At 38.2% G+C, this 25,466-nt stretch overlaps 2 protein-coding genes across 2 annotated transcripts in view; both read left to right on the top strand.

Moving 5' to 3' along the window:
* LOC145227777 (histone deacetylase 1-like) overlaps window positions 1-25,466 on the top strand; it is a 50,055-nt gene that overhangs the window by 20,842 nt on the left and 3,747 nt on the right. The gene's annotated exons all lie outside the window — the stretch shown is intronic.
* On the top strand, window positions 7,140-24,519 carry LOC145227776 (uncharacterized). Its single transcript, XM_080092683.1, has 9 exons — window positions 7,140-8,561; window positions 10,471-10,627; window positions 11,785-11,936; window positions 13,063-13,296; window positions 17,666-17,962; window positions 18,415-18,596; window positions 18,909-19,008; window positions 21,306-21,407; window positions 22,468-24,519. Exons 1-9 carry the CDS (start codon window positions 8,396-8,398, stop codon window positions 22,986-22,988), a joined length of 1,911 nt encoding a protein of 636 aa, XP_079948809.1. The 5' UTR covers window positions 7,140-8,395; the 3' UTR covers window positions 22,989-24,519.

Genomic DNA, 25,466 nt, shown 5'->3' with positions numbered 1-25,466 from the left:
TTTCCTATGAACTTAAATCAATCTATACAATGCAAAGTGTAGTCTTCATCCACCAATCAACGAGCCATATAACACTATTTAGAAAATTTCTTCCCAATTGCAGCACGTCCTTGAAGGCGTTTTTTCCTGTTTGGTCAGACTTGTAATGTTTGCTCTTCTTGAGAAAAACAAAGACTTGCAATTTGATCTATATTGTGCAAGTTTTTTTATTTAAAAATTTGCAACTAAACCATCAAGGTTAAGTACTTTTGCTGTTGTGTGTCACTAGTTTAACCAGTGGCATATCTTGAACTTCAAGTTGGCTTTGTTTTGTTGGTAGATAAAACCAAGACCAGCATTAAACCAAAATATCCCTGTTACATAAAACTTGCATTGCAATCGTGTCGTCTTGCAAATAAGTTGGCGCAAACAATTGCTACCGTTGTTAGAAGGCCAAAAAAGGATTTGTTCCGAAGTTTTTTGGCAAACGCTGGTATGTTCAGCCCTGCAGTTCGCTTGGTTGCATAGATGTCAATTGTGTGTGCGTTTAAGAGCCCACTCAAAGTTTTATCGTGAATTATGTGGTCATTTCAATGAGTTCAACGTAGGTTTTCATGAGGAATTTTTCACTGACGTTACATGTTTCAGTTCTGTTATACAGATTTGTAAATTAGTTCGGGCTCTGGCCAGTTTAGACAAAACAGGCGTAATTGCGGCTACTTTTGTGACGTAATTCCATCTTGTTCAACATTAGGCCTAATTTCGCTTTCTCCACTCAGGTTCTATTTCATGCCGCTTGGAATCTGGTCAGCGTAATTTTCCGTATTAATTATATAAATTCCAAAATTCTTTGTTAGATGAAAAAGATTTCTTAACTGGTGCCTGAAAAGGGTCAGAAAATTTTAAATAGTCTAAATGTTTTTGAACTACTGTCAGCTTAAACTATTCATGTCACTACAGAATCTGCAAATGAATTTATATTGAATGATTCTTATATTACAAAAGCAATGATCGGATTCGCATTCTTTGTTACTTTTGCTTGTTTTTCCTCATTGCACATGTGTTGAGTTTTAGGTAGGCACTGAATCTTTTAATATTGAAGTTTGCTTCAAATGAAATATTTTGCTGCCTAAACTGATCTTGTGTCCCAGGTATAATTACCACTAAATCCTTTGGCCACGTATCAATGAAATTTTGCTTCCGATACCTTACTACCATGAAGTTATGCAGTTTTGTTAGCTGATAATTTTTTCGGCGAGTGATTCATGGCGGCTTGTGGCTGATGCAGTTTGCCTACTAACCTTGTTACGTGACTGAATTCCGGCAGATTTTACCTTCGGGCTCAGGTCAGCGTTGGTGCGACCGAAATTTTGATCATAGGTTTAAAACAAGCAACTATGCACTTTGCAGAAGGCACGTTGATGCCTCCACTTTGTCAGACGCGTGGGAGACGAAATTGAACTTGATAGTAGGAATCTGCGATTTTATTCGGATAGATTTCAGAAATCGATTTATTGATCTAATTTGTCTAGTGTAGGTGTAGAATTAACCGCCTGTTTCACACCGTTTAATTGCAGTCTATTGGCAAGTACAGAATCTGCAAATGAATTTTGTTGAGTGTTTATTATTACTAAAGCATTATATAGGCTATTGCTGCCAGACATAATATCAACCTTATAGAGCTCTTCGGGCAAATGTATTTTTATTCCGACGTTTCGAAGTCCTATACAGGTCGCCTTTATCAGGGCAAAGGAAAAAATACATCCATGTATAAAAATACATTTGCCAGAAGAGCTCTATAACTTGATTACTAAAGCAAGCCTTCTACAGAATTTTCGCCGAATTTTTTTTCAATGTGGGAGCTAAAAATTTCCAGTAAGTTTTATTATGACAGAGTTGTTAAAACCGATTTATCGGTCAATTCTATTTTGTTTTTGTCCAATTTCAAACACAGTTCCTCATGCTATAACTACATGTGTTGTATTAATAAACTTTACGGCGCTACTTCTGCCTTGTCACGGTTAACGACATAAAATGCTGATGTCATTTGTGACGTATTTGTATTGTTTAAATAATGATTCAGCAGAATAGTATTGCCTGATGAGTTTAAGAATTTGCATGAATCAGAATGAGGAGAATTAGAATCTTGTCCCCAGGTTTTGTTCGCTGTTTAATGTGTAGCGCATGGGTAGGTTATGAAAACCATTGTTGTGTCATTTGCTTTTAAGCAATTTCGGTATGTTTTGTGTATCGTGAAAAATTTGAATCTGTCTCTGATATCTAAAGGTCGGACATCTCGATGCTACTACTGATAAAACAGCCTTTTAAAGTTTGGAGTTTAAAGCAATTAATTCAGTACATGCTAGTTTCGTTGCCACAAATTTGAATTGTTGGTAGAATATTTTTACGGTATTGAGATCCACATGTGCTTGTAGATCTTGAAATCATGATTCAATGAACGCGGTAAACAAACATGAAATCCTGTGACAATTTCTATTTCTTACAGCAGGGTTTTAAATTACCCAGCAAGGCACATGTTCACCAAATAGATAGTTGCCCTGACAAAAAATAAATAGGCAGCATATTTGCCTAAAATGTTTCTAATGTTGTACACTATTATTGATGTGTAAAAATTAATGATGTACAAAAATAAAGAATAAAAGTTAATGCTGTACAAAAACTTTCTACAAAAATGTTGTACCCAATTTTCTCATAAAGTTTTCAGAAGCGTGAAAATTTACTGCAATTGATCACACATTAAGTGAATAAATTCAAACATAGTTTTTATGTATTTAGCAATCGTACTCCATTCCCACGTTTTAGTTATGAATTCTTCCTCCTCTGTTGACAACCTGACCAGAGCTAACACGAATTATTCTAACTTAATATCCCATTCGCGTTCCAAGTCCGACCGATAAAGTTCAGCATTGGTTGAATCTATTTTTATCCGCGGTCTTTCGAATCACAAATTCCCGCGGTTCCTGCTCTCGAGTTCCGGCGTCGACACGCTATATGCGTCACACTAATCGTGGTAGTTTTCATGATGTTCTTGGGGTAAAAATAACGGGGCGTGATTATACACCACGTGACTTCGTGATACAGTGTTTCACATTCCGTTTTGAAAATGAACAGTGTTTCGAAAACAAAAACTTCGTGAAAAGTTGCATCTAAAATTTAGTTTTGTTAACTTTACTTGCTGCGTTATCATAAGTTTTCACTTCTAGGGCCATTTCCTTGGTTTGTGACTAATTAATTAAACACAGAAACGAAAAAATAATGTAGAGAACCGACATCAGTGTAAAAAAATGAGCAATATTTTCCGGTTTTTGGTTAAAACGTTGGCAGAAATGCCCTGTTGTCATCATAAGTGCAAGTGATTTTTTCAAAATTCATAATGCATTTACAGCAAACCAGCTCTATGGCAGATTTGGACTTAACCAAGTTCGGGAAAATTAGTGAATCCTGAACCTCCAGTTTGACAAACATTTGTTACCTCCCTTGCAACGTATGTTCGTTTCTCATCTCATAACACAAGTTGTTGGAAAAAGCAACAAAACAGTCATGTGGTGATTTCGTTAATTTGTAAATAAACACGAAATACTTTATTCATCTATATGTGGGCGTGGGTTCACTAGGAAGCCTTTCATATACTGCACCCTATGTGCTCTCACCAAATCGTGACAACCACGATGTGAAACCCTAGACTTGCATGACATCCGTCATAGCACCATTAATTATGTCAATTGCTGAGGCTGACTGGGCTGTCAGAGCAAAGTCACAGACAGATGTGACAATTCTTCACTGCGCGCCATTCATTTTGCCTACTTGATGTTGAATGGTGTTCTTGTGCTGGTGGATTGCGTGACAAGCTTGTAGGATTTTAGACAAGTTTATAAGTGCACAGGTTTTCTTGTCAATGTTTCAGTTAAGATGTGACATGTCTGTTTGTTTGTTGGCGTCCATTGGTTGACAAGTATAGGTAATTGGTAGTGAAATATGTTGTCAAAAGTTGTCCTAAGTAGATCCGAAGTTCTATATAGTTCACCTAATAGCTCTTCAGTATCAAAATAATAAGCTGTTGGATAACAGTAATCAACTAGTTTATTGCCATTTTCTGTTTTATTGAACATGATTGAACAAAGCAACAACAAAAATGGATTTAAGTTGGTAGTTTGGGTTTATGATGAGTTGTAGAGTAGTTCAGTTTTGTCCAGAGTGTCAGAATTCCAATATCTCACGTATTACGGGCTTTCTTCTTTCATACACATATGTGCAGTAACTTTTGGATTAAAACATTTAAAAACAAATCTCGTGAGTTCGTTAAATTCGCAATAGACAAGTAATCTGGAATAATTTGCTGCATAAAAATTATAAAATTTATAATTATAAATCAATTTTATTAAAAATGTCCAAATGTTTCATACAATATACTTTGTTGGGCTTGTTTTAAAAAGTTTGTTTTCCGAAACAGGGATAAACGTTGCGACACGCCCAGTAATAAAGCCCAACCCTTTAAGCCTGTCGTGTATGCAAACCTCCTAATTGGCAAACAACATGAAATTTAGGCTTGTTGGACGTATCAGACAGCTGTAAAACAAGTTAATTTTACGCAAACAAGTATTTTGTCAAAGCAAAAATAGATTTGTGGGATCTTTAAACTCTAACAAAGGTTTCATTACATTTCTGTTTGTCAATTCCACTTCGAGGCAGTCTTGTATTCCCTAGTATTCTCTGTAATATTACAATTATTTTACAACCCTTATAACTACGCCTTCCGTTCCTTAGATTTATACCCCTGGTTAGAAATCCTTTTCTCCAAGAATTCGGTAACAACTAGATTGAGATGGTTTCCAGCAAAATTCTTGTTGCGATTATTTCAAACCGTGAATTACATAACATTTGCGAACAACAAATATAACTTCATCCGCTGAATTACAATTTGCAATTAGTTGAAACTTCAATCCCTAATCAGACTTTTAATGATCCGGTTTGCTTTGTCGCCTTGAGGCAATTAGGCACATTTTTATGGCGGAGGAAGACTGAAAATTTTCACGCTTCCTACGCAAATGCTCCCGGCCAGTTCTGTAGCAAACATGCTGGGATTAATTTGTCGTTAGTTTCCAGTGAATATGAAATAGTTTGCGTTGGTCTATATTTGCAATGTGTAAACCAGTGGTTTTCAAATAAGAAAGGAATAGTCTACTAAAGCAGGGTAGGAATTCCGCCCAAGGAATGAATTCTAAACTTGAGGGAAGGAATTTACTTTAATTTTTACATGTGGTTTGTAAATAGACACTAAAGCTCTGACAATATAACCTGTGAAGTTGATAAAAAGACCCATTTTAAAATGGTCTTTGTATAGTTTAGCATCTACTATGTAGTCTATTGGAGAGGAAAGAAAATGGTTTGAAATGTTAAGGGAGCAATTCGTCGATAAATCACTTTACTGAAGCGATGCACGTTTGATTGTTTGTTTTATTTTATCCTCGGTGGGCGAACAGACGCCTGGTGTGAGTCCTTCGTAGCTGTCTGCCTCAATTGCGTCTTTTCATTTTTCGTTTGCCAGATGCTGAGTTAATGTAAGTTCAACCCATGTTGCTGGAACAATGCCGCTTAACACAAATATCCACAGAATTGTGTTTCGTTATTTATTCGTTCTGAAACAGTGGGTCCCTTGTTGTGATGTAACACTTAAAACGGGTGTTGTGTTCGATTCGATTGTTTCAAAAAATATTTCGTCCAGCCAGAAATAGTTGCGCAACAAATGTTTGATAAATGATCATGTCACAACCGTCGAATTCATGTTAAACCCACTGAAGCAGCTATCAAGACTGCGAGTCGGATTTTTTGCGGGTTTTCCGCGAAAGTCAAGCGTGTAAATCTATGTCCTTGTGTCGATTTGAACGGGTCTACATTCTACCACAATATCTCATTAGCAGCAAACACATCAGATTGTAATCATGGTGAAGGTGAGACGTGATATATTTACCCCCGTAGGCTTATGTACATATATACAGTTTCAGCAAATCCTGTATCTATAACAAGCTTCCGACAGTAGTATGTCTGCATTGTGCACAATTTGCATGTTTCGTTGCAGTACTTTGTGTATTTGCGCGAAAACAAGGTAAAAGGATAGGGAAACTAAATGTCAAAAATTTCCTGTGTTCTCCCGTAACAAGTGTCTTCGTTCAATTGATTTTTCGGAACTTAGGAACACTACACAAAATTGGAAAACCTGCTTCAAAAACAAAACCACCCGAGAGCTTGACTGTGGCGAATGTATCGCAGTTTTGCAGTCGTTTCATCAATCGATGTGGCTATTAACATTGCAAAAATGTCAGAAAAGCTTTGAAATTAGTTTAATTTTAGTTCTCACAGCGAATTATTTTACTTTATTGTTTGAAGTTTGTTTGTTATGTCCATTCACTTGCGAAGCTTACAGAACAAAGACTTAATTGTTTTTTGCATTCAACATGCGCTGATTTTGGAACTGTCGACAACAGTTTCAAATTGGTTAATAGATCGCTTCTCGTGGCACATTTTTGCGTGGAAAGCCACACGCCCCTCGCCTTCCACTGAGCGGTTTAGACTTACACTTAGCATCAGGGATGATGGCGTTCAACAGCCAATAACGTTATTACAACCGGGAATGGTTATTACACGACAATAAACTGTATTTGACTGTCGCAAATTTTCCGCGAAGTTCCTAGATGACTGGCAGTGCAACGTTGGTGGGTTGGTGGAATGGCACGTGCCGTTATCCAAGTTGTGGTGGCTGTTGTGTCCGTTGGCTACACGTCTCTTAACGCGGCTTCTTTGGTTTTGTAAGGTTTCGTTCAGTGTTAAAGCTGGCAGATGAGATTAGGAACAAAACACTGAAATGTATTTACACCCAATTGGTCTAGTATCACTTATGCTGCTGATCAATCAAAAGTGTTGAGCAGTATACAAGCTGTTGCTGCCTGGCATAAAATTAACTTTATAGCACTTTTGGCAATTGTATTTTTGTACCGTCGTTTCGCCTTCTATACAGGTCGCCTTCATCAGGGTAAAAACACCGAATGCGAGTAGTGCAGTGCGTTCTTTGTTTATCATACACTGTACTACGCGCATTTAGTGTTATTTACCCTGAAGAAGGCGACCTGTATAGGACATCAAAACATCGGTATAAAAATTCAATTGCCAGAAGACATCTATAAATTTGATGTTATGTTTGGCAGCAACAGCTTATAAATGTTCAAAACTTTTCGTTGATGCAACAGCATAAGTGATGCAAGACCAGCTGGGTTCTCTGCAAGGTTAAGTGTTAAGCAGTTCTGTGCCATGTCAAATCGTCTGGTTTATAGGCAGAGTTGCAAAAACAACAATTCTTCGAGTACGTACAGTTGTGGACCAGCAGTCATTGTAAAACTCCATCATGTTTTAGTCAGTTATTTATGTAATTCGTTCCTTTAAATGACGTTCTTTCTGCCTCAAAAGTATTGCGCTAAGCAAAATAAAACTTTTTGAAAAGCTTGTCCATGTTAGTCTTTTACACTGATATTGTTTATCGAAAATGTGTTTCCATATTCAACATTTAAGTTGGACAAAACAGCGGTCGTCGTTAAGCTTGTTGCCTGTCAGGGGATCAGATAGTGCTTAAAGCATTGATTTTTTATGTAAAAGTTAAAAAAAAAACGCTGGTCTTTTTTTAACTCAAACAATCAAAATTGTGTTGTCCGGTTTACTTTGTACCCGCGTGTGTTTTACTCAGTTTTTCGAAACCAGAAGTTGTCCGTCAAATTACCCCAGCTCTAGAATGAGGTTGACACGCAATAGGACGTCAATCGACCTGACCGCTTGCAAACTTGCCTGTGATGAGCGCAATGCAGTGGTGCTTTGTTGATAGATTGCCCTGGCACTGCGATTGCGTCAACCCTACGTCGGTGTTCGTGTTGTACAGTATTGTTCGGACGGGAAGACTAGAGCTGACTGTTATGCTGCGTTTGTCATCGTCAGATCAGTTTATAAGCTTGTTCAAAAGGCTTTTAATTGACAGTTCTATGTTAAGTGAAGACTACTGAGCAATGTAAAAAATAGAATTTTACGACAGCTTTATTTGTTGGTGTTGATTAATATTTTCTTGATTCGGTGAAATAACAGCTTTTGAGTTGTAGAAAGTAAACAAGGAGTTATTTAAGTAACGTCAGAAGGTTTATAAGCAAGTAAATACAAGTTTGCAAGTTCAATCTGTTTCATATCTCACAGGCATAGTTAGTAGCAGTATATGTAGTTGTGTTTTGATAACTTAATCAATATTTTTGTTTTTTTTTAATGATGAAACACATTATTAACATTATTTCTACGTACAGGATCACACTTTACACGACATACAAAGTCTCGTAACCTCGTTATAAACATCATTTCAACCAGTAATATGGCCGTCCACTTGGGCAGTATTCTTTCAGTAATGATGGTTGCATGTTTGGCTGCAACGGCGAGTGGCGTTGTGAAGCGAGTATCAGTTCCTTGTACCAATCTAACCCACCCTGACGAATGCGACTACTGCGTGAAACTTGAACAAAAAGGATTAAGCTCATGTGGTAAGTTAGCTTAAGTAGTACATACGTGTGGACTGTTCTAGCTTACGTGCTGACATATGGGAATGCTTGGTGACCGACTGATTCGTTATTACGCAATCATATGATTTACTTGTTACATCTAACACTGCTGTAATAAGCAATTGGTTTGTGGAATAAAATACTGTTTTTTAACTTTTCTGTCACAATTGATAGCTCAAAACTGGTTCGGAACCATCTTATTTGTATTTAATGTCAGCTCGGTACCAAGTGTTAACTGTGGATGTGGTTAGGATGTAACTTTCCGCCTCAGGGGACCGCTTATGCCAAATGCATTTGTCTCAATGCTTTAATTCTTCGTTCATTACATATGGATAACAACAATGATAAAAATCAACAAAATTTTCAGCTCTTCCGGCAGTTTTTTATTCTGAAACGTTATGCCTGGCAGCAACAGTGTATTCAATGATAAAAATGTTGGCTTTTTACTACCCCCCTTTTTGGGGCTTTAATCATTGGTTTTGAAACCTTCGCTTGACCCTCTGCAACTATAACCCAATGCATTAGGGTTATTTAGAACTAAAAACAATAACAGATCACGAATTAATAATGGCGTTTGTGAATTGTGTTTTGTCCTTTGCTCTTTGTCGTGCACAGGACCCCTGTTGTGTGTTATTGCATCGCTTTATGCATTTGCCTTTCATGATTTAAATCAGGGTTATTCAACGGGGGCGATATCGCCCCCCAGGGGGCGATGGTGACAATTTTGGAAGTTGGGGGGCGATTTGACTTCAAAAGGGGGCGATTTCAACATTACGGATTGTATAAATATGTACCATAACTGTGAGACTCAGCTAACTTTGACTTACAAGCAGATATAATTCGTCTTGCAAACAAACACCAGGGACAATGGACACATCAAATTAAACATGCTGCTATTTACATACATTGTGATCTCGAAACCAAGGTTAGGCATTTAATTAGCCACAGGGGACACTTTATTGTGGCTATGTATGGTGACAGGCCATACTTTTACAACGGTATCAAACTGTACCTCAAACTTTTTTCGCTTTTACACTACCTATGGGCCTAAAAGCGCTTCCCAAACCGCGAAGTATTTGCATCATTTAGGATTCACCTCTGCCGAGTAATGCCCTATTGTTTTTAACAAAAGAAAGCGATTGTTTGCGCACAATCGTAATATTGTTTTGTCTACGATTTAACAAATTGTTCTCAGATGCGTTTGAATTGCGTAAAATGGACCTTGCGTGTTGCAATTAAATTAGGTGTTGACTGAAGCTTTCGTTGTGCTAGATTTAACCGCCCACATCTGCTCAAAAGGCAGAAATTTTATACAAATAACAATCTCATAGGGGGGCGATTAGGAGCCAGTGCCTTGGAAAGGGGGCGATTGAGCTAAAAAGGTTGAAGACCCCTGATTTAAATCCACGATATGTGTAAACAAGCTTTAGGTTTTGTTGCACAAACACGTTACATCGGCGGCATCTGTATGTTAACTGCCAGTCGAATAGTTGCATCTGCATTTTGCGTTTTAGGATATCCTAACGCAGAAAGCTAACCTTATGCCCGACTGTATCCTGTTTGTCGATGAATTGGTGGCTTTCATATACTAACTCGCGTTTGCATATAACCACTTTTGTATCCTTTGAAATAAACTGTTTTTTTGTTTGTTTTTTAACTAATTATGCACAATTGTTTTTGTCCATTTTGCGTTGGCCCCGAAAACGCTGTTTGAAAATTTTAGACTTTCTCATTAGCTTTTTATTCAAAACCAAGTGTTCCTTCTTCCAATTTACAAACAACTCCGTATGTCGGTCATAGGAGTTTTTTCTCATAGGAGAAAAAATTGTCGTAATTGATACATTACAGTCCTGTGTAATTGCAAACTCTAAAAACTTTTTTTTTTTTGCAGAACGCAAGTTTGGGATGCAGGTTCGCAATTTGAGACTGAAATTTACTGAGCAATATCCAGAATTCACGTGGACCTTTGAAAATACAAGTTCGTGGGAAGCTAAAGACCTGAAAATTACCTTGTACGCATGGGACGCTACAGATGACCCCAATGAGCCGTAAGTTATATCTACTGAAATTGTTTTTACGCCTTGTTTATAAATTACATTTGATGTCGAGCAAAAACGAAAGTTTATGATATTTACCCGGCAAAACTATATTCAATATAAAATCGTGTTTGGGTGTAAAGTGTTAGAGTCAAATGCGTTGTGGGATGAATGTCTCCTATTTCACGCCCGCATGTTAGACAACTTTGCAGCACAGCAGTTTAATGCACAACACAATATGTTGGGCTCACGATTTGGCTGTGTATGGACGACCGTGCATAAATGACCCCACCCCGGACAATCACGCTTGTCCAAACCTGCCAAGCCGACTTGTGCTTTGCATACATGGTATATTAATGCCTTGCCATGCATCTATTTATAGGCTTGACTTATATAAGTTTTAATTCAAACCCAAGGTGCATTGTTAATTTAAAAATGCTCATTCGGCCTTAAACAGTTCCATCTGGTCTAGTTGACATCGGACACCGACAACGGTTGCTGGGAGACTAACACGCGCGAGGGTTTTTCATTTCCGATCGCTGTTCTAGTCGATTTCCGTTTTGTGACAAGCGCAGCGCGTTATGTTACAGGGCGTAATATTGTCGTCCGCTGGTCCTGTTGTGAGTCGTTTTGCGAAATTAAGCGGGGATCGCCACTAAAGTTTGAAACCGTGTAAACTGCTGGTCTGTAAGCTGTACACTGAGGCAGTTACCCACTAAAATGCAGGAAACGTCCACGGGATTGACGCCTGGTTTTATTTCTCTAACTACAAAAGAAACAAAATGCCACACGTACGACAGGATGCCAAGCTCTGCGGAGCAATGCATTGTGTTTCGTTGTTATTTTTTTAATTATCCTGTGCCAAACAATGTTTGTTTTTAATATAAAAACATCAAGCCAGTAGATGATAAGTTACACTGTTTCGACCTATAGGGTTTCAAAACCAGTGGTTCTCAAACTTTTTATTGTCGGGGCCAAATGGTAGTTTTTTCAAGTGTGTATAGAGCCGGAAAAAAAATCTTAGGAAATTACTAAAGATCATTACCTTGAAAGCCATAACTGCAATGCTTGGTGGTTTTCTGAGGCCTGGTTCGAGCCGCATGCGGCCCTGAGAGCCGCTGTTGAAAATCACTGCTTTAAACAAACACAAGGATTATTTTCTCGTTCAGGGGCTTCCCCATCCCTGGTTGTTGTGGAATCGACCTGAAGGTGGGGCGTTGCCAGGCAACCACCTGTCTCAGGGGCAAGGTGTTCCACCGAGTCGCAAGCCCCAGCTGCACAGCTTTCCCCCCAGCTCCGTTCCCAATGCCCCCGCTCACCTGTAAGTTGTAGCTTGTGGGCGTGACTTTCTATTCGCTTGCCACGCCCATATTTAATCAACCAATCAGATGCTTTAATTTGGTTTTACGTGACAAGCGTGTTTTAAAATAAAGTTTGCTGTTCTTTTTTTCTTCTAATCCTGTTCATTAAGCCTTAAAAAGGTCCAATATTCTTTAAACCTTTTAAACCCTTTGGAAATTTTACACAACGAAGCATAATCACAAACTTTTCACCCCCTCTTATTTGAACCCTCCAAACACATCTAACTGCATGTAAAAACTATGCTTATGTATTTTTTCGCCTTTTGTTAATTAGCCATGGAATACACCTTTGTCCTAAAAGTGCTCCAAATTAATTTTAAATGATTTAAAAACTACAAAATGAACATATCACTCCACTTAACTAATCTCAATGCCTCATTTTTTATTTACATTCCTCCCAAACGTTTTTTAAGTTTTTATTTTCCTGCCCGCTGTACCGCTGTTCTATCAATTTAACCCAATAAACTGTTTGTTGTGACTCTTCAAAACACCCGGATGTACACAACGATTGGTACAATTTAACATCTCACGTGACATATTACTCAGTTCTGATTGGTTTTATTTTTTCTCGTTGTAATAAACAAAATTTGTGTCTCACTCAGTAAGCCTTGAGTTCGGTTTCAAGTTGTTGAAATGATAGAGTTTAGTTTTGGGTGTTAAGTCGGAGAGCTGATAACATGAAAATTGATTCTAAAACGCAAAAAGTGCGTTTAGCTTTACTCTGCAAAATCTAGTTGCAACACTTTAATACCCAAAGCTAAACTCTTTTTATCACTCGTACTTGATTTGCTGATTAAAAAAAACTGAACTGTCGTTGTATTTAGTTTTGATATCGCGTTAAATCGAATGCAAACATAAAAATCAAACTTAATATTTGATCACGTGAGACTGCAAGCGACCAATCGGTTGCTACATCCGGGAAGCTTTTGCAATAATGTCGCAGGAGTCGGTAATGTTATCGCCCACATTTTGCATTGTGTTGTCAAAATGTTGATTGTCTGCACCTTTGTTGTAAACATTGCCAACTTGCTTTAATGACGTTACAAATGTGCGTCATGACATCATCAATGTTTTATTGTGACGCAGGCGGCGACGATCGCGAACTTTCGCGGTATCTCTATCTGTGCCCGAACAAGGAGATGCGTTGGATGAAAGACCTCCATTGTGAGTGTGTGAAGTACGACACCAAGACAGGGGCTTTCATGGTCACCAACGACAGTCAGCCTTTCACCAGCACCTCGTACAATGTCTGGCTCAACCTGCAGAGGAATCGAAAATCCGAACGTTTCTCACAAGTCTGCCTCTTCACTTTGCCTAAAGGTGAGTCTATTTTACATGTCTGTCAGGAAATAAATGTACAGCAACAATTGAACCGGGTTGAAACTATAGTAAACTTTGGTTAAGTCGAATTCGGTTAATACGGATCTTCGCCTAATTCGGACAAAACTTTGTATGTAATGTGGTGAGGCTTTGACCAATCGACATCGGTTAATCCGGATATTCGCCCAATCTGGACAATTTTTTGGTCCAAACTGGTCCGAATTAACCGTGGTTTACAGTATATACAAACTAAACGCAGGTTATTGCAGAGGATTTTACATTTTTGTATCTGGTTGCAATAACTGCGGTTGTACATTAGTTCTCGCTGTAAGTTTTGTCTTGATTGAGTCGAACAAGTGGTTGTAAACATCGGGAAATGTCTAACATAAGAGATTTAAATTTAAGTTAAACTGAATTTGCTTGTTGCATTCCACCGAATGAAGCTATAAGTTTGATTTTTATATGTTTTTGAACTACCGCCTAATATGTATTCACTGGCTTGTGCGTATAATTCTTTAAATAGCTTCCAAATTTGTCCATACCATCACGTTTTAACGTACTGTGAAAAAGTTGGCGTGGTCTGAAAAAGACTTGATTTGATTTGATGCTTAGTTTGGCTGTGGACTTCTTAATAGGTTTGTGCTCGAGGTCATTTAGTGGTAAAATTATTCTTCTCTTATTTTCGTGTGTAACATACTTGTAAAAATATGTTGTAGGCTATACTTGGGAATACAATCTTTTTCTCTGTATACCAATGTCTGGCCATGTCTGACCACGATTCTGCGTATCTAAAGTTTTTCAGTAGGCCTGCTTTAAGTGCTTGTCAAGTAAGTCCTCTGAAACACAAAAACACCACAAAAACATTTAAATCCTCTAATCTCTTGATCACATGTCAGTGGTTACCATGCCCTCTCGAGTAGAGATTATTTCAAGCGGTCTATACATGTCTCGTTTTGTTTTGGCTAGATACATTTAATTGAAACACTCGTTTTTCTAACCGAACGAGCATAAATGATGATTTTGTAAAAACAATTCAAGCTTTTACACACTACAATTTTTCTTTTTATGACAACTTTTCTCATTTTTTACTGGTTTTAAAATCACTTACACCGTCCCACGCATAACATCGCATTATATGTTAGTCATCGGGCGTTGTTTTGCCGTTTAAATTTTTGTTGGTTTTTTGACGTTTTCAATTCTCCTTGCAGCCAGACAATGCTCGTCTGTAACACCGATGTGGTTATTATAGTGATTCAACTTCTAAATGTCTCACGTATATTGGTCCCAGAGTACTCAGCAGTGGTTTTCTATCTTTTCTATCGCTGCGTACCATCTAAATCCTGTTTGGATGCGTAGAACGTAAAATATAGGCCTATTCTTCTTTGCTATAGGGCAGCATATTTTTTGAAACCAGCAAGTGGTTCTTTTTTGCACCCCTTTCAAATCACCAACCAATTTTCGCACCCCCCTGGGTTTTTGTATTTATTTAGAATAGACCCAACCAACCTTAATGATTCAGCATCCCCGCACCCCCTAGGAACGGTTCTCGCACCCATGGTTAAGAACCCCTGTCCTAGTGGTAACGTTCCAGAGGTTGAGAACCACAACTCCACAACATAGTCCAGGTTTAGAATATGTGTGTTTGAAAGACCTGAGTGCGCTCAGTGAAGCGAGTTTTTAACCAGCTTCGTACACTCAACCGTAAAGTGTTGAACTTATCAAACTGGTGCATAGGTTGCTGGAACTGAAAGTTGACTGGTGTTATTTAAAGATTATTTATAGTTAGGTGGTTGCAAGATGGCTTCGTGCGTTTAACCATAACTGCAACCAATTTTTAAAATGGGACGGTTAAAGCTTAAGACGCACTAACTAGCAGTTTATACTTTTACTTGGTTTCAAGAGTTTCAAGACTAACAAACATTCCAAAAAATGGCGTTATATGTTCATGCCGTCATTGCAAACCCAGCCTTTGTCCAAAGAGTTGATGTCCCAACTATACCATTGTTGCCAAACCGGTTTAATGTGAAACTCCACTCATGAATGCGTTAAGCTCGTTCCGAACCCGCTTAAGTGGTTGTACTGAACAAATCACGTCACTTCATCGTCACATATTTTATTTGCGACCTTAAAAAACTTTTGTGAAACGCATACTTGTGTTGATTAGATCTTTGGTTTGGTGTCTGTGCTGTTGTGCAGTTAAACTTTCCTGCTTACCTAATCACGTTTATCGCTGAATATAATCTTTAATCTGATCTTTTACCGACCTGATCTTTTAAGTCTGATGGCTTGAATAAGTCACCTTCAGGCTGTAAGGTGTCAAGGTCAAATCCTTGATCATTTGACCTTGACAACTTCGCCGTAGAAACACGTGGGTGTGAAACGATTATTGAATCATTAAAAGCTCTTAAAACATTCGCTTGTTTTGATGTAGTGTTGAAATATTAAAGTGGAAATTTCCTCAAAATGTTTAATTCATAGGTGTACAGGTAAAACCTTATAGAATTTCCCTTTACTGCAGTTTTATGGGCTTGTAACGTTTCGTGTACATGTTTTTTGCAATTCTTTCTATTCACAACTGCACTATGCAACAGACGTAATGTTTTGATCAAAATGGACACAAATGTCGACAGAATATTTGTGGTAAATACCAACAGCTTAAAATTCCTCGACTAATTAAACCAAAGTAGATTTTTGAATGTGGGTTTATGTTTAAGGTCGGGTCCATAAATAATCAATCCATCATGATTGTGTACGTGTTTTTTGTGCTGAATATAATGTGGAAAAAAGGGTGCAGTGTTTTATTAAAACAACCCGATGGTTACGTTTTGTATCGGGCTTGTAAAAAATCTGTCAGCAAACGCAGATTTTCTTTCTTTTTTTTCTTAAAAAAATTTTCATCGCGATTTGTGTAAGTGTGAATTTTGTTTCAGGCAGTTGATTACATTGTGTATGTTGTGGTTTTGATGGAAGCAACATTTTTGACATGCGTTTCTAGGTTCGATTTAACTCTGTTGTTGCGATACGTTTTTTGTAAGATAAAAATTAAAGATGTTCTTAGGGCTATATCTGGCAATTTTTACCCAATTTTTTTCTTCCCAAAGTTTGACCTACTTGTTTTTCCATGAATTTTTTGATGGCTTTAGAACTAGTTGATGTTCTTATGGTGAAAGTTTGCACTAAGCTGCGCAATTACGCACTTCACCCATATTGTAAGCGGACACAAGCAAGTCTACTATAAATTCGACCACGACTGCAAATTAAAATACAGTATTCCATTCGAACCCACGACAGGATTCTTTCCGGGACTCGCGCTCTACCAACTGAGCTAAACCGGCTCAGTGGCGAACCCGCCGAAAGTCGAATCACAAGCCCAGTTTGAATATTATGATAATCTAAAATAGTTAAATAGCAAGTTGCTATGCATGGTTGGATTAAAGGGGCTTGTGTTATTACCTAAACACATGTAAAATACTGGAATCATTGCTGATAGTTGTGTAGCATCATTTTTATTTGTTCCTGATTTCGTGGTTGGCAATTCGCGTTTCGACTGCAGTAGCAGAAATCCTTTGATGTTTTCCGCGCGATGTGATTTCGTCTTGTGATATTTTTGCAAGATATTTGGTGATCCTTCACGACGCAAAGATGCTAATTAGATTTCGCCTTCAGGCCACGATCATAATCTTTGTGTGTGTGTTCCCGCATAGTTGAAATATCGGGTTGATTAATATCAGGTTTGACTTTCTGTAAATGCGAATTTGACATGTTTGCACCATAATTAAATACTCTCACGTCTTTGCTGCACTTCTAGCCGCAGATTTAATCATTTTTCTACCGTTTTATTCGTGGTTGCGAGGACTTTTTTTGACTACTTCGAATGATTTTGTGACATATTGTTTAATATTTTGTTTGTGTTCTTTTAGGAACAATAGACAATTAAAAATCAATGCAATCAACTGGGAAAAGTTTCTACAAGATATTTAGGTTTAAGGCACATACATTCATGTTTTTAACGAGGTACTTCAACCACGAAGAAAATTTGAAACAAAACATTGTAATTTTATTATTCAAAAGTCTTAATCATCGGTAAAACTATGATAATCAAGCGGAAACAAAAACTTGAGCAAAAAAAAATGGAGGTTTGTCTTACACGGGCTATTATCACTTCACAGTAATACACCAATCATATCATAGAACTAGATTAAACAATTTAAGATGTGCCATTATCCTTTCATATGGATTGTCCAAACGTCGATTATTTGCAATAAAAACTGCTGGAAGAGCTTTACTCATTTATTGTTAAAAGTGCGTTTAAATAAAGACGCAATGTTTGAATTCCAAACCACGTCTAAACTGTCGTTATTTTTTGCAGAGCAAGTCATGCAGGAGGGTGTCCTGATTGACCCAATGCGTTCCAAGGAGCCAGTTCTCTTTCAACGCGGAGTTTTCGATATGCCCAACCGGGTTTGGGTGAACGGGAGTGTCATCGACAATCGGCACAACCGCGGTAAAGTTGATTGCCAGGCGTGGAGATACAACGGCACAAGTTTGTTCCGTCTAACTTCTACCAACGCCGACAATCAGACCTTCACTTGCATTGTGATGTGGCCGAACGGAACCGACATTCTACGCCCTTTCTCGTCTCACGTGAAATGCATGCCACCTAACGGTGAGTTGAAGGTCACACAACACGTAGCTCAAGGTCAACGCCTTGTGGAACGGTTGTCTGAGAAATACGCGCAATTTCTTTTACAAATTGATATGTTACATGGCGTGAAAGAAATATGCTTGACTTTAAAAACAATATTTTATAAATTAGGTGTCTGATAAATGAAAGTAATTGTTTTGTAAGGATCAAAATAACAACTTTAGTAATAGATCAAAACCATCAACAGCATGGCTTAAACTGACGATCACTACTTGCCTTTTTAACGTTAATACACTAAAACCAATGGACGATAAAATCCTTGGTAAAACAGAATCAGTCGGTTTTAATAAAGGAATGCATATTTTTAATTAAACCGTCAAATCATTAGGTGTTTATGTCCGGATAATCACTTCTACTACCACCAGTAAGCAGTGAACAAGTTGTCAAAACTTTCGACGTTTTCTTATCTACAGAAACATACGTTCCCCACAGAAGCGTCCACCAGACGGGATTCCGCAACGACACACTGACTCGTGCAGTGATAGGAGTTGTTGCAGGCGCTGCTGCTATTGCTCTGCTTGTCGTCGTTGTGGTCATTGTGAGGCGAAACCTTAGAACGTTTCTACGAGAGACCAAAAGCCTGCCGGAACATATGGTACGTGGCGACCTGCTATTGGTTATAGTTTATAAACCACGTGTTTTGGGTATTTTTTCCGGTTTTCGAGGCAATATTTAAGTGAAGACATATCTTGACTTCTTATGAATATTATTCATAACAAGACTGTCTACATAATAAATATATTTAATTAAGAAAATCACAAGCTTTTCACTTCATGACACTTCATAAAACTGCCCAAAAGAATTTTTCAGGTTTTTTTACAAAGTGCGTAAAGAGTTTCTATTTACGGTTACATTTTTAGTCGTTTAAAAATTTTTTTTTAATTAACGTCTGTAATTTTTATTTCAGCAAAACGTCATCGCTTTCAAAAACGCTCCCGAAATTCACGATTCATTCGAGAAGGAAAAAATCGATTTAATAGAATCGGATGAGAGAAAAGTACAACATGGTAAGATTAATTGCTGAGAGAATATTTTCGGGAATTTTTGTGTACATTAAATGTTAGACCACCGAACATCCAAAACATTGGTTTCTTTTTCAATACTGAATTTCGAGTAAGTCAAGGAAAGTTACAAAATCTTTCAACAAACATTGCATTCGTAAAAATGATAAAGAATAAAGAAAATTTCTGCAACAATGGTTACCGTCATACTTGCGCAAATACTCTAAAATTACCCATGAAATGTTGGATGATGTTTGAATTGACAGTGATTTAGCATGAATGCAGACATGTAGTAATTTTAGTCCAAACATAATTACGAAAACATGAAATTTATGAAAACAAAATGTGATAAATAATAAATGGGTTGGGAACTAATGAAACGTCATCAACAAACGTTACCAACTTTGGTATGCTTAAAATATTTTTTGTGTTTTTTATTGTTACGTAACTGATTGTGTTGTGCAATGAGTCATTGTTCTGATTATGATAACACAAATAGGAAGTCGATATGTCGGTTACACAGCAACCGAAATTCCGGAAATAAAATTGTTGTTAAAAAAATGTATTTCTCCAATTAGCTTTAGCCGCAAAGTTGAAGCAAGTGTGCATTTCAAAAACTGTCATTTTTTCGTTCAGTAACTGCGCGGTTTAGTTTTTTAATAGCACCGTTATGCAATGCAATGATAAACTCCACGAAAAATTTCTCAAATAAGCCAGTTTATATCAGAAGACAAAATACCAGGATTATACCAATACAATGTTTCCTTTCCATGTAGCAATAACCGAAAGGTTCAAGTTAACATTCGAATTGAAGAAAGAAGTCCAAGAACGCTTCAGGAACGTTTTGAATCGCGCCTCAGTTTTTTGTTGTTACAAAACGCAGACAATATTACCGGGAAAAATTGTCTAACATTTCGATCCAAAATATGTTCGTTTTCACTTAACGAGTTAAAAATTATCCGACACCCTGTCCAAACTCGTGCAGGAAACGTCACCGCTTTCCGCGAAACCTGGGGGGTCACATAGCACCCCCTGCCAATTTTGCTGGCACACACAATGCTTTCTGTAACGTAATAACCAGCTTCCGGTGTGATAATATCACGTGATAAGTTGCGATTGGTCAGTGCGAGATTTCGTGACGATTCGCGTCTCAGGTTCTGAACCTTTGTTACATCATAATGGATCGTCGCATCGCGTGCTAATACCGGTTCTGATCGCGCTCGGCAAGCGAGTTTGAAAGGTGATCTCCCTTTTTAGAAAATCGTCTGGCACGCGACTGTTTCGTTACAAAGCATTAACGAATAAAGGTCACATTGTGTAAAAGGACACATTCTTGTCGGTTCTTTTTGTTTCTTTCTTTTCTCCTTCTTTAAAATCTTAGACCGATTAAAATGAAGCAATGTTAAAAATCCTACTTGTATATTTGCTTATGGAGGTTGTGCCAATATTTTGTCATTTCATTTAAATAGTAAAACCGCAAAATTTTTAACAAATATAACAGTCTTGAAAAAATGATTTGGGAGTCAAGATTTTAGTTGTCAAAGTTTTTGATGTGTTTGATTTTTTTTTACTTTAATCAGATTTACTCTCAGTTACTAAAATTAAGATGAAAGATGAAATTAACTGTTTCGTCAAAACAAAACTAACGAGGTTTATTCAAATTACCAAACCACATTTGCAAATTTGTATCTGTGCATACCATTTTGTTGAAAAGTTTATCAACATATTACGCACACCTCAGTACACGATTTTATAAAGTTATCATGCACGGAACAGATTACTTAACGTTAGCGAATCACGTTTAAAAATTTGTCTGTCTGGGTTTAATTACAAAAATTCCAACAATTATGAAAATTCAGCTTATCTGTCTGTGCACGCATTTGACTTTGTTACGTCACAAACCCGAATACATGACCAGCTCATGCTTGTTACATCACAACAATGTCATTGTGCGTTCACGTTATGCAACCTTGGGCTGAATTCCTTGATACGGTTTCCAAACTTTTTGCAAAACAACGCATTTGTTTGTGTGGATTCTTCACAATTTTGTGGCTATTTGTTAACATCCGTTAGCCCCTTAACATTTGTTTACCGCCCAAAAAGTGGTTTATTAGCTCACTTACCACCAATATATACAAACTTTGAAACACTATTTACGGATCTGTTCATAAGTTTAATGGTGAAAATAATTGCCCAAATAGACGTAAAAAGTCTATTTGGGCCGTTATTTTGTTTCATTAAACTTTTTAGGACATATTTTAATGTTACTTAGCCGACTTTCAACCTTTTTACTTTTTCTGTAGGTCTCGCAGTTGAACAAACCTCGAAGGGAACCCGATCGCTCATCCTACAAAACTACCGTGACGTCACCGACCTGCTGTTGGCCAGTTCAACGTCACGTGACGGTAAGGACAGCCAATCGTGTGATACCTACCCTGGACCACGTGTTATTTTTGTCCAGTCGTGCTTGGTTTTCGTGAATTTTTTCCCAGCGGTAAAAACACGTTTTTCCGGCTCTCTGTCTGTTACCAAGTCCACTGTAGTTGCACGATACGTTGATTTGTGTCACGATATGCATCTCGATGCCACATTTTAGGATATTTTTAACCGAAAACGCGCCCAGTAAAATGAGATGGTAAAGTGAGGTTAGTACCCCTCCCCCTTTAGAGCAGTGGTTCCCATATTGTGGGTCGTGGCTTAGCAAGCAGCCATAAAATAGGCCACAGAGGTTTTGAACTAGTATTACGTTTTTAATACAGCTGTTATAATCGCTTGTGACTAGATAATTGTAAATACTGTATATGAAAATCTTGGCAACATGTGATGAGGCACAAACCGTTTTACCGGTATATTTGGGCCACGGAATAAAAAAAATGGTAATCGCTGTTAGAAAGGTGAATTCAAAATATCAAAATAGTTGCACAGGTAACACAGACGTTATCGAATGGTCGGTCCCATAGCAAGTGTTTCATTTCATTCCCATAGCAAGTGTTTTCCCAAAACATGATTCGATATAATTGGTTTATTATTTTAGACTCAAAACACTGCACCACGTTTTGCCAATTTTTATGAAGGTCATTTCATGCATAAGTTTGTTACTCGTGCCTTGTGCAAGTGAAAAAGCTCTTTCTGTGGTAAAATGACGAAAATATTTTCCCCTGTTTTCTAAATATTCATTTCTGCTGTAGAATTAAGCTGCGGACAATGCACACTGTTTCACCTGTAAGGTCTTATAACTGCAGCTTGTGAGAAGACACTGACCGGGCATGCCAATATAGCCACATTTGTATCATTATTACTTTTAAATTAGGAAGTAATTTGATCATAAACATTACTGCCTGTCATAAACGAGTACTGGTGTATAAAGAATACATCATGCAGTTTCAACAATCTCTGTTGTAAATTACTCATAAAAATTAAAACTTTCAAAACACCTGTGTTAAGTCTCCTTGATTTCTTTTACAGATCCGTGCGTCCATATGACGGATGAGAGAAAACTTAAACGGAGCCGCCTGGATTCGTCCTGTCCCAACCTGACGTGCAGTTCGGGTTACGAAAGCAGCGCGAGACTCTCAAGTCAGAACTCGGCTTCGTCAGACAGCAGTGACGTCACAATGGCTTCTGTTGTGAGCGATTCGGCGCTGGGAAAATCGGATCAGCGCAGTGTATCCCCCGACAGTGGGTGCGGAAGGGAAATCCCCGACAGGAGGTTCGATTTCACCCAGCCCCCTCAGGCGGGCAAGCGGCCGGAAATAAGCGACATCATCCAGAAATTTCGCGAGTTTGATCCTTCCGCTCATCCGGTTGTGCTCCACCGGGAATCGCTGGCTTGCCGGCAGATGGCGCCTCCGACCCCGCAGATTTCGTTCCAGGTTCCCGATGTCGACAGCAGCTGCTGCGATTCGAGCGGCGGTTTCGACCCGAACGCCTTTTATCTATGTAAACAAACTCTCACCCCGATCTGCGTGACGCAAGATACGACGTAAAAGTGCGTGTGGCGTACCGCTGTGGGCGGCGTAAAACTGTCAGCACTGTGACGACCAACTTTATCACTTGGTGTCGCACTGTGGAAGTTGTTTTTGAATATCATATGACGTGATATGATATTGCCATTGGTCGAACTTCCTGATGACGCCAAAAAATGATCCGAAGGTACCGGGTTCGAACCCCACAGAGAAGATTCAAATGATGGAGAGTTACGTGTGGAGAGGGTTATAGATGTGCTGAAGGTCACAGGTTCGATTCCCACCGTTAACTTGGTTTCAGAATTCCCAGAGTCATCATATTCTGCGAGAAGACCTAACGCAGCTATAATATAATGCCATCATAGTACCCCAGACCTTTTGAAGGCGTTTCATCGAATCAGAAATAAATACATGCTCATATTGGAAATATTCTGCAAGAGACGAAATGTACCAAACACGCGAGATACTCGCTTAGTTTCTGCAATACTTGTTCCAAAGCCGAAAAGTTCCCTTATCTATCTGAAACATATTCTTAACATCGAAAGATTCTTCATATTTATATTCTGCTTGCAAGCCGTCATGTTTTTGCTTCAAGTAGCGCAGAGAGAATTAAATCAAACTCCAAGGAAGAGATGAAGATTCTACAATATTTCGTAAAGCCCCCCATGTGCTGTGCCACGGGCTGTAAAAGTTAAGGAGCTTGCCCTTGAAATACCACAATCATAAAGGAATGATGGCATTACATGACCAGTAAGCTGCAGACTGTGCACATTCTTTCCTGTAAGGCTTTATCAGTGCAACTGCTGACAAGAGATTTGGGCTAGTGTAGCCATCTAACGGCACTCCAGTTTGTTGGGATAAAAGGGTAAAAACCCATGCCTCACATATTCTGTTATATCTGAATTCTCACCAACATTACCCAAATCATTCCTCTGCAACCGTTAAGCCATCTGAAACGAAAAGCAGAACTATTCGGAATGAAGCTTTTAATTGTGGTTTTATTCTTTGCCAATGGATGGAGCCAGCCAATCTGCTGTGTCTTCTACAAACAATCTAAAGATTAGTGAAGTTGCATCCGCACGGGGGGGTAGTTTTAACCCCCCTAAAAGGGAATTCCCCCTGGGAGTTTGTATTTGTATGGAGTTGACGTCATCAGGAATTAATTGAATTATTCTCAAGCTGACAACCAACGCAAGTTCAAGAATAAAGACGAATTTTGTTTCACACCAAACGCAATTCATTTTCGGAAACAGTTTGTGAAAAGAAGTTTCTTTTAGTTTGGAAGCAAAATAAATAGAATTTAAATTTTGGACGAAGATTTTGAATCAAAAATCATCATCACATTTGTTCTCAAGATACAACGACAAACTTAGTTCAATTTCCGAGGACCATGGTTTACAAAGATGTACGAAATTGGTTGATGAAAATCTACGTAAGGTGCTACATCAGCAATTGTTCGGGCGGAAGATGTAATTTCCAGCAAAGGTGTAAACGATTGGAAACTTTCCCACCATTATCGATTGTGTGCGTTAAAATAAAACAATGCTTCGTGTTTGTGCGTCTTATTATCAGCTATGTATCGTACCGACAAACGTATGTTGATATGATTTGCGTTCTTTTTGCCGAAACCAAAAATCGTTCCATAAATTTTACAAATTCAAGCGTCTTGTGTTTGACTAAAGTTGGATGTTGATTTTTCCCATCAGCTATTTCTCGGTTTAAAGCTCGTTACGACCGATCTTTGCCCAGCCAACCGTGAACAAAGTCGCGTGTATGTTCACTTAATCCCAAATGCTCGAATTAAATGTAACAGGCATATTACGAAATGCAGAATAATCCGATTAATCGCATAACAACTTCGCCAAGCTTATGCGATTAACTGGATTATGTAATTACCCGGACGCCTTTCTTACGAAACGGCTTCGGTTGGACTTCACTATCCTTATGCGATTCGTTGGGGGAAGCTTTCCTACCACTTGTATATCTGGAAAACTTTAAATCTGTTCACCCAGATAGCGAAGGTGAATAGAGTAGTGCGTCGAAAGTTCAGTTACAAAATACTATTTCCTGAAGTGCTATATTAGGTTTAAATCACCAACTTATTGTTTTTACCATTTATTGTATGAGATTAGTCATTGCTGTTCAAATACTTACGCTGTGAAGTCTTGAAGCTTTCAGAAAATCATTTCTTTTTTCCTTGCCAACGTGTTGCGTTTTCATATATCTGGACCCGGTATCGGCGAATTTGTTTGTCGGCCACTAAAATTTGACTTGCCATGAAACTAACACTAAAGCTCTGGTTTCCCGGAAAATCCTGTTGTAACGTAGGGATTTAAAGGCTCGCTAGGCTACTTAACGTCTGCGGTAAAGGGGTTTAGCCCAGCAGGCACTACATCTCCAATTGTAACAATCCCTTACCGTGAGATTTAGTCTGTTTTTAAGATTTTTGTAGGATTTCTGCTAAATTAATAGCATCGAAAATACAGTAAAGCAGAAAAA

The sequence above is a fragment of the Phallusia mammillata genome, chromosome 5 (assembly GCF_965637545.1).
Source record: "Phallusia mammillata chromosome 5, kaPhaMamm4.hap1.1, whole genome shotgun sequence".
Lineage (NCBI taxonomy): Eukaryota > Metazoa > Chordata > Ascidiacea > Phlebobranchia > Ascidiidae > Phallusia > Phallusia mammillata.
The sequence above is the reverse complement of the archived record's forward strand: the minus strand, read 5'-3'. Positions and strand labels throughout refer to the sequence as shown.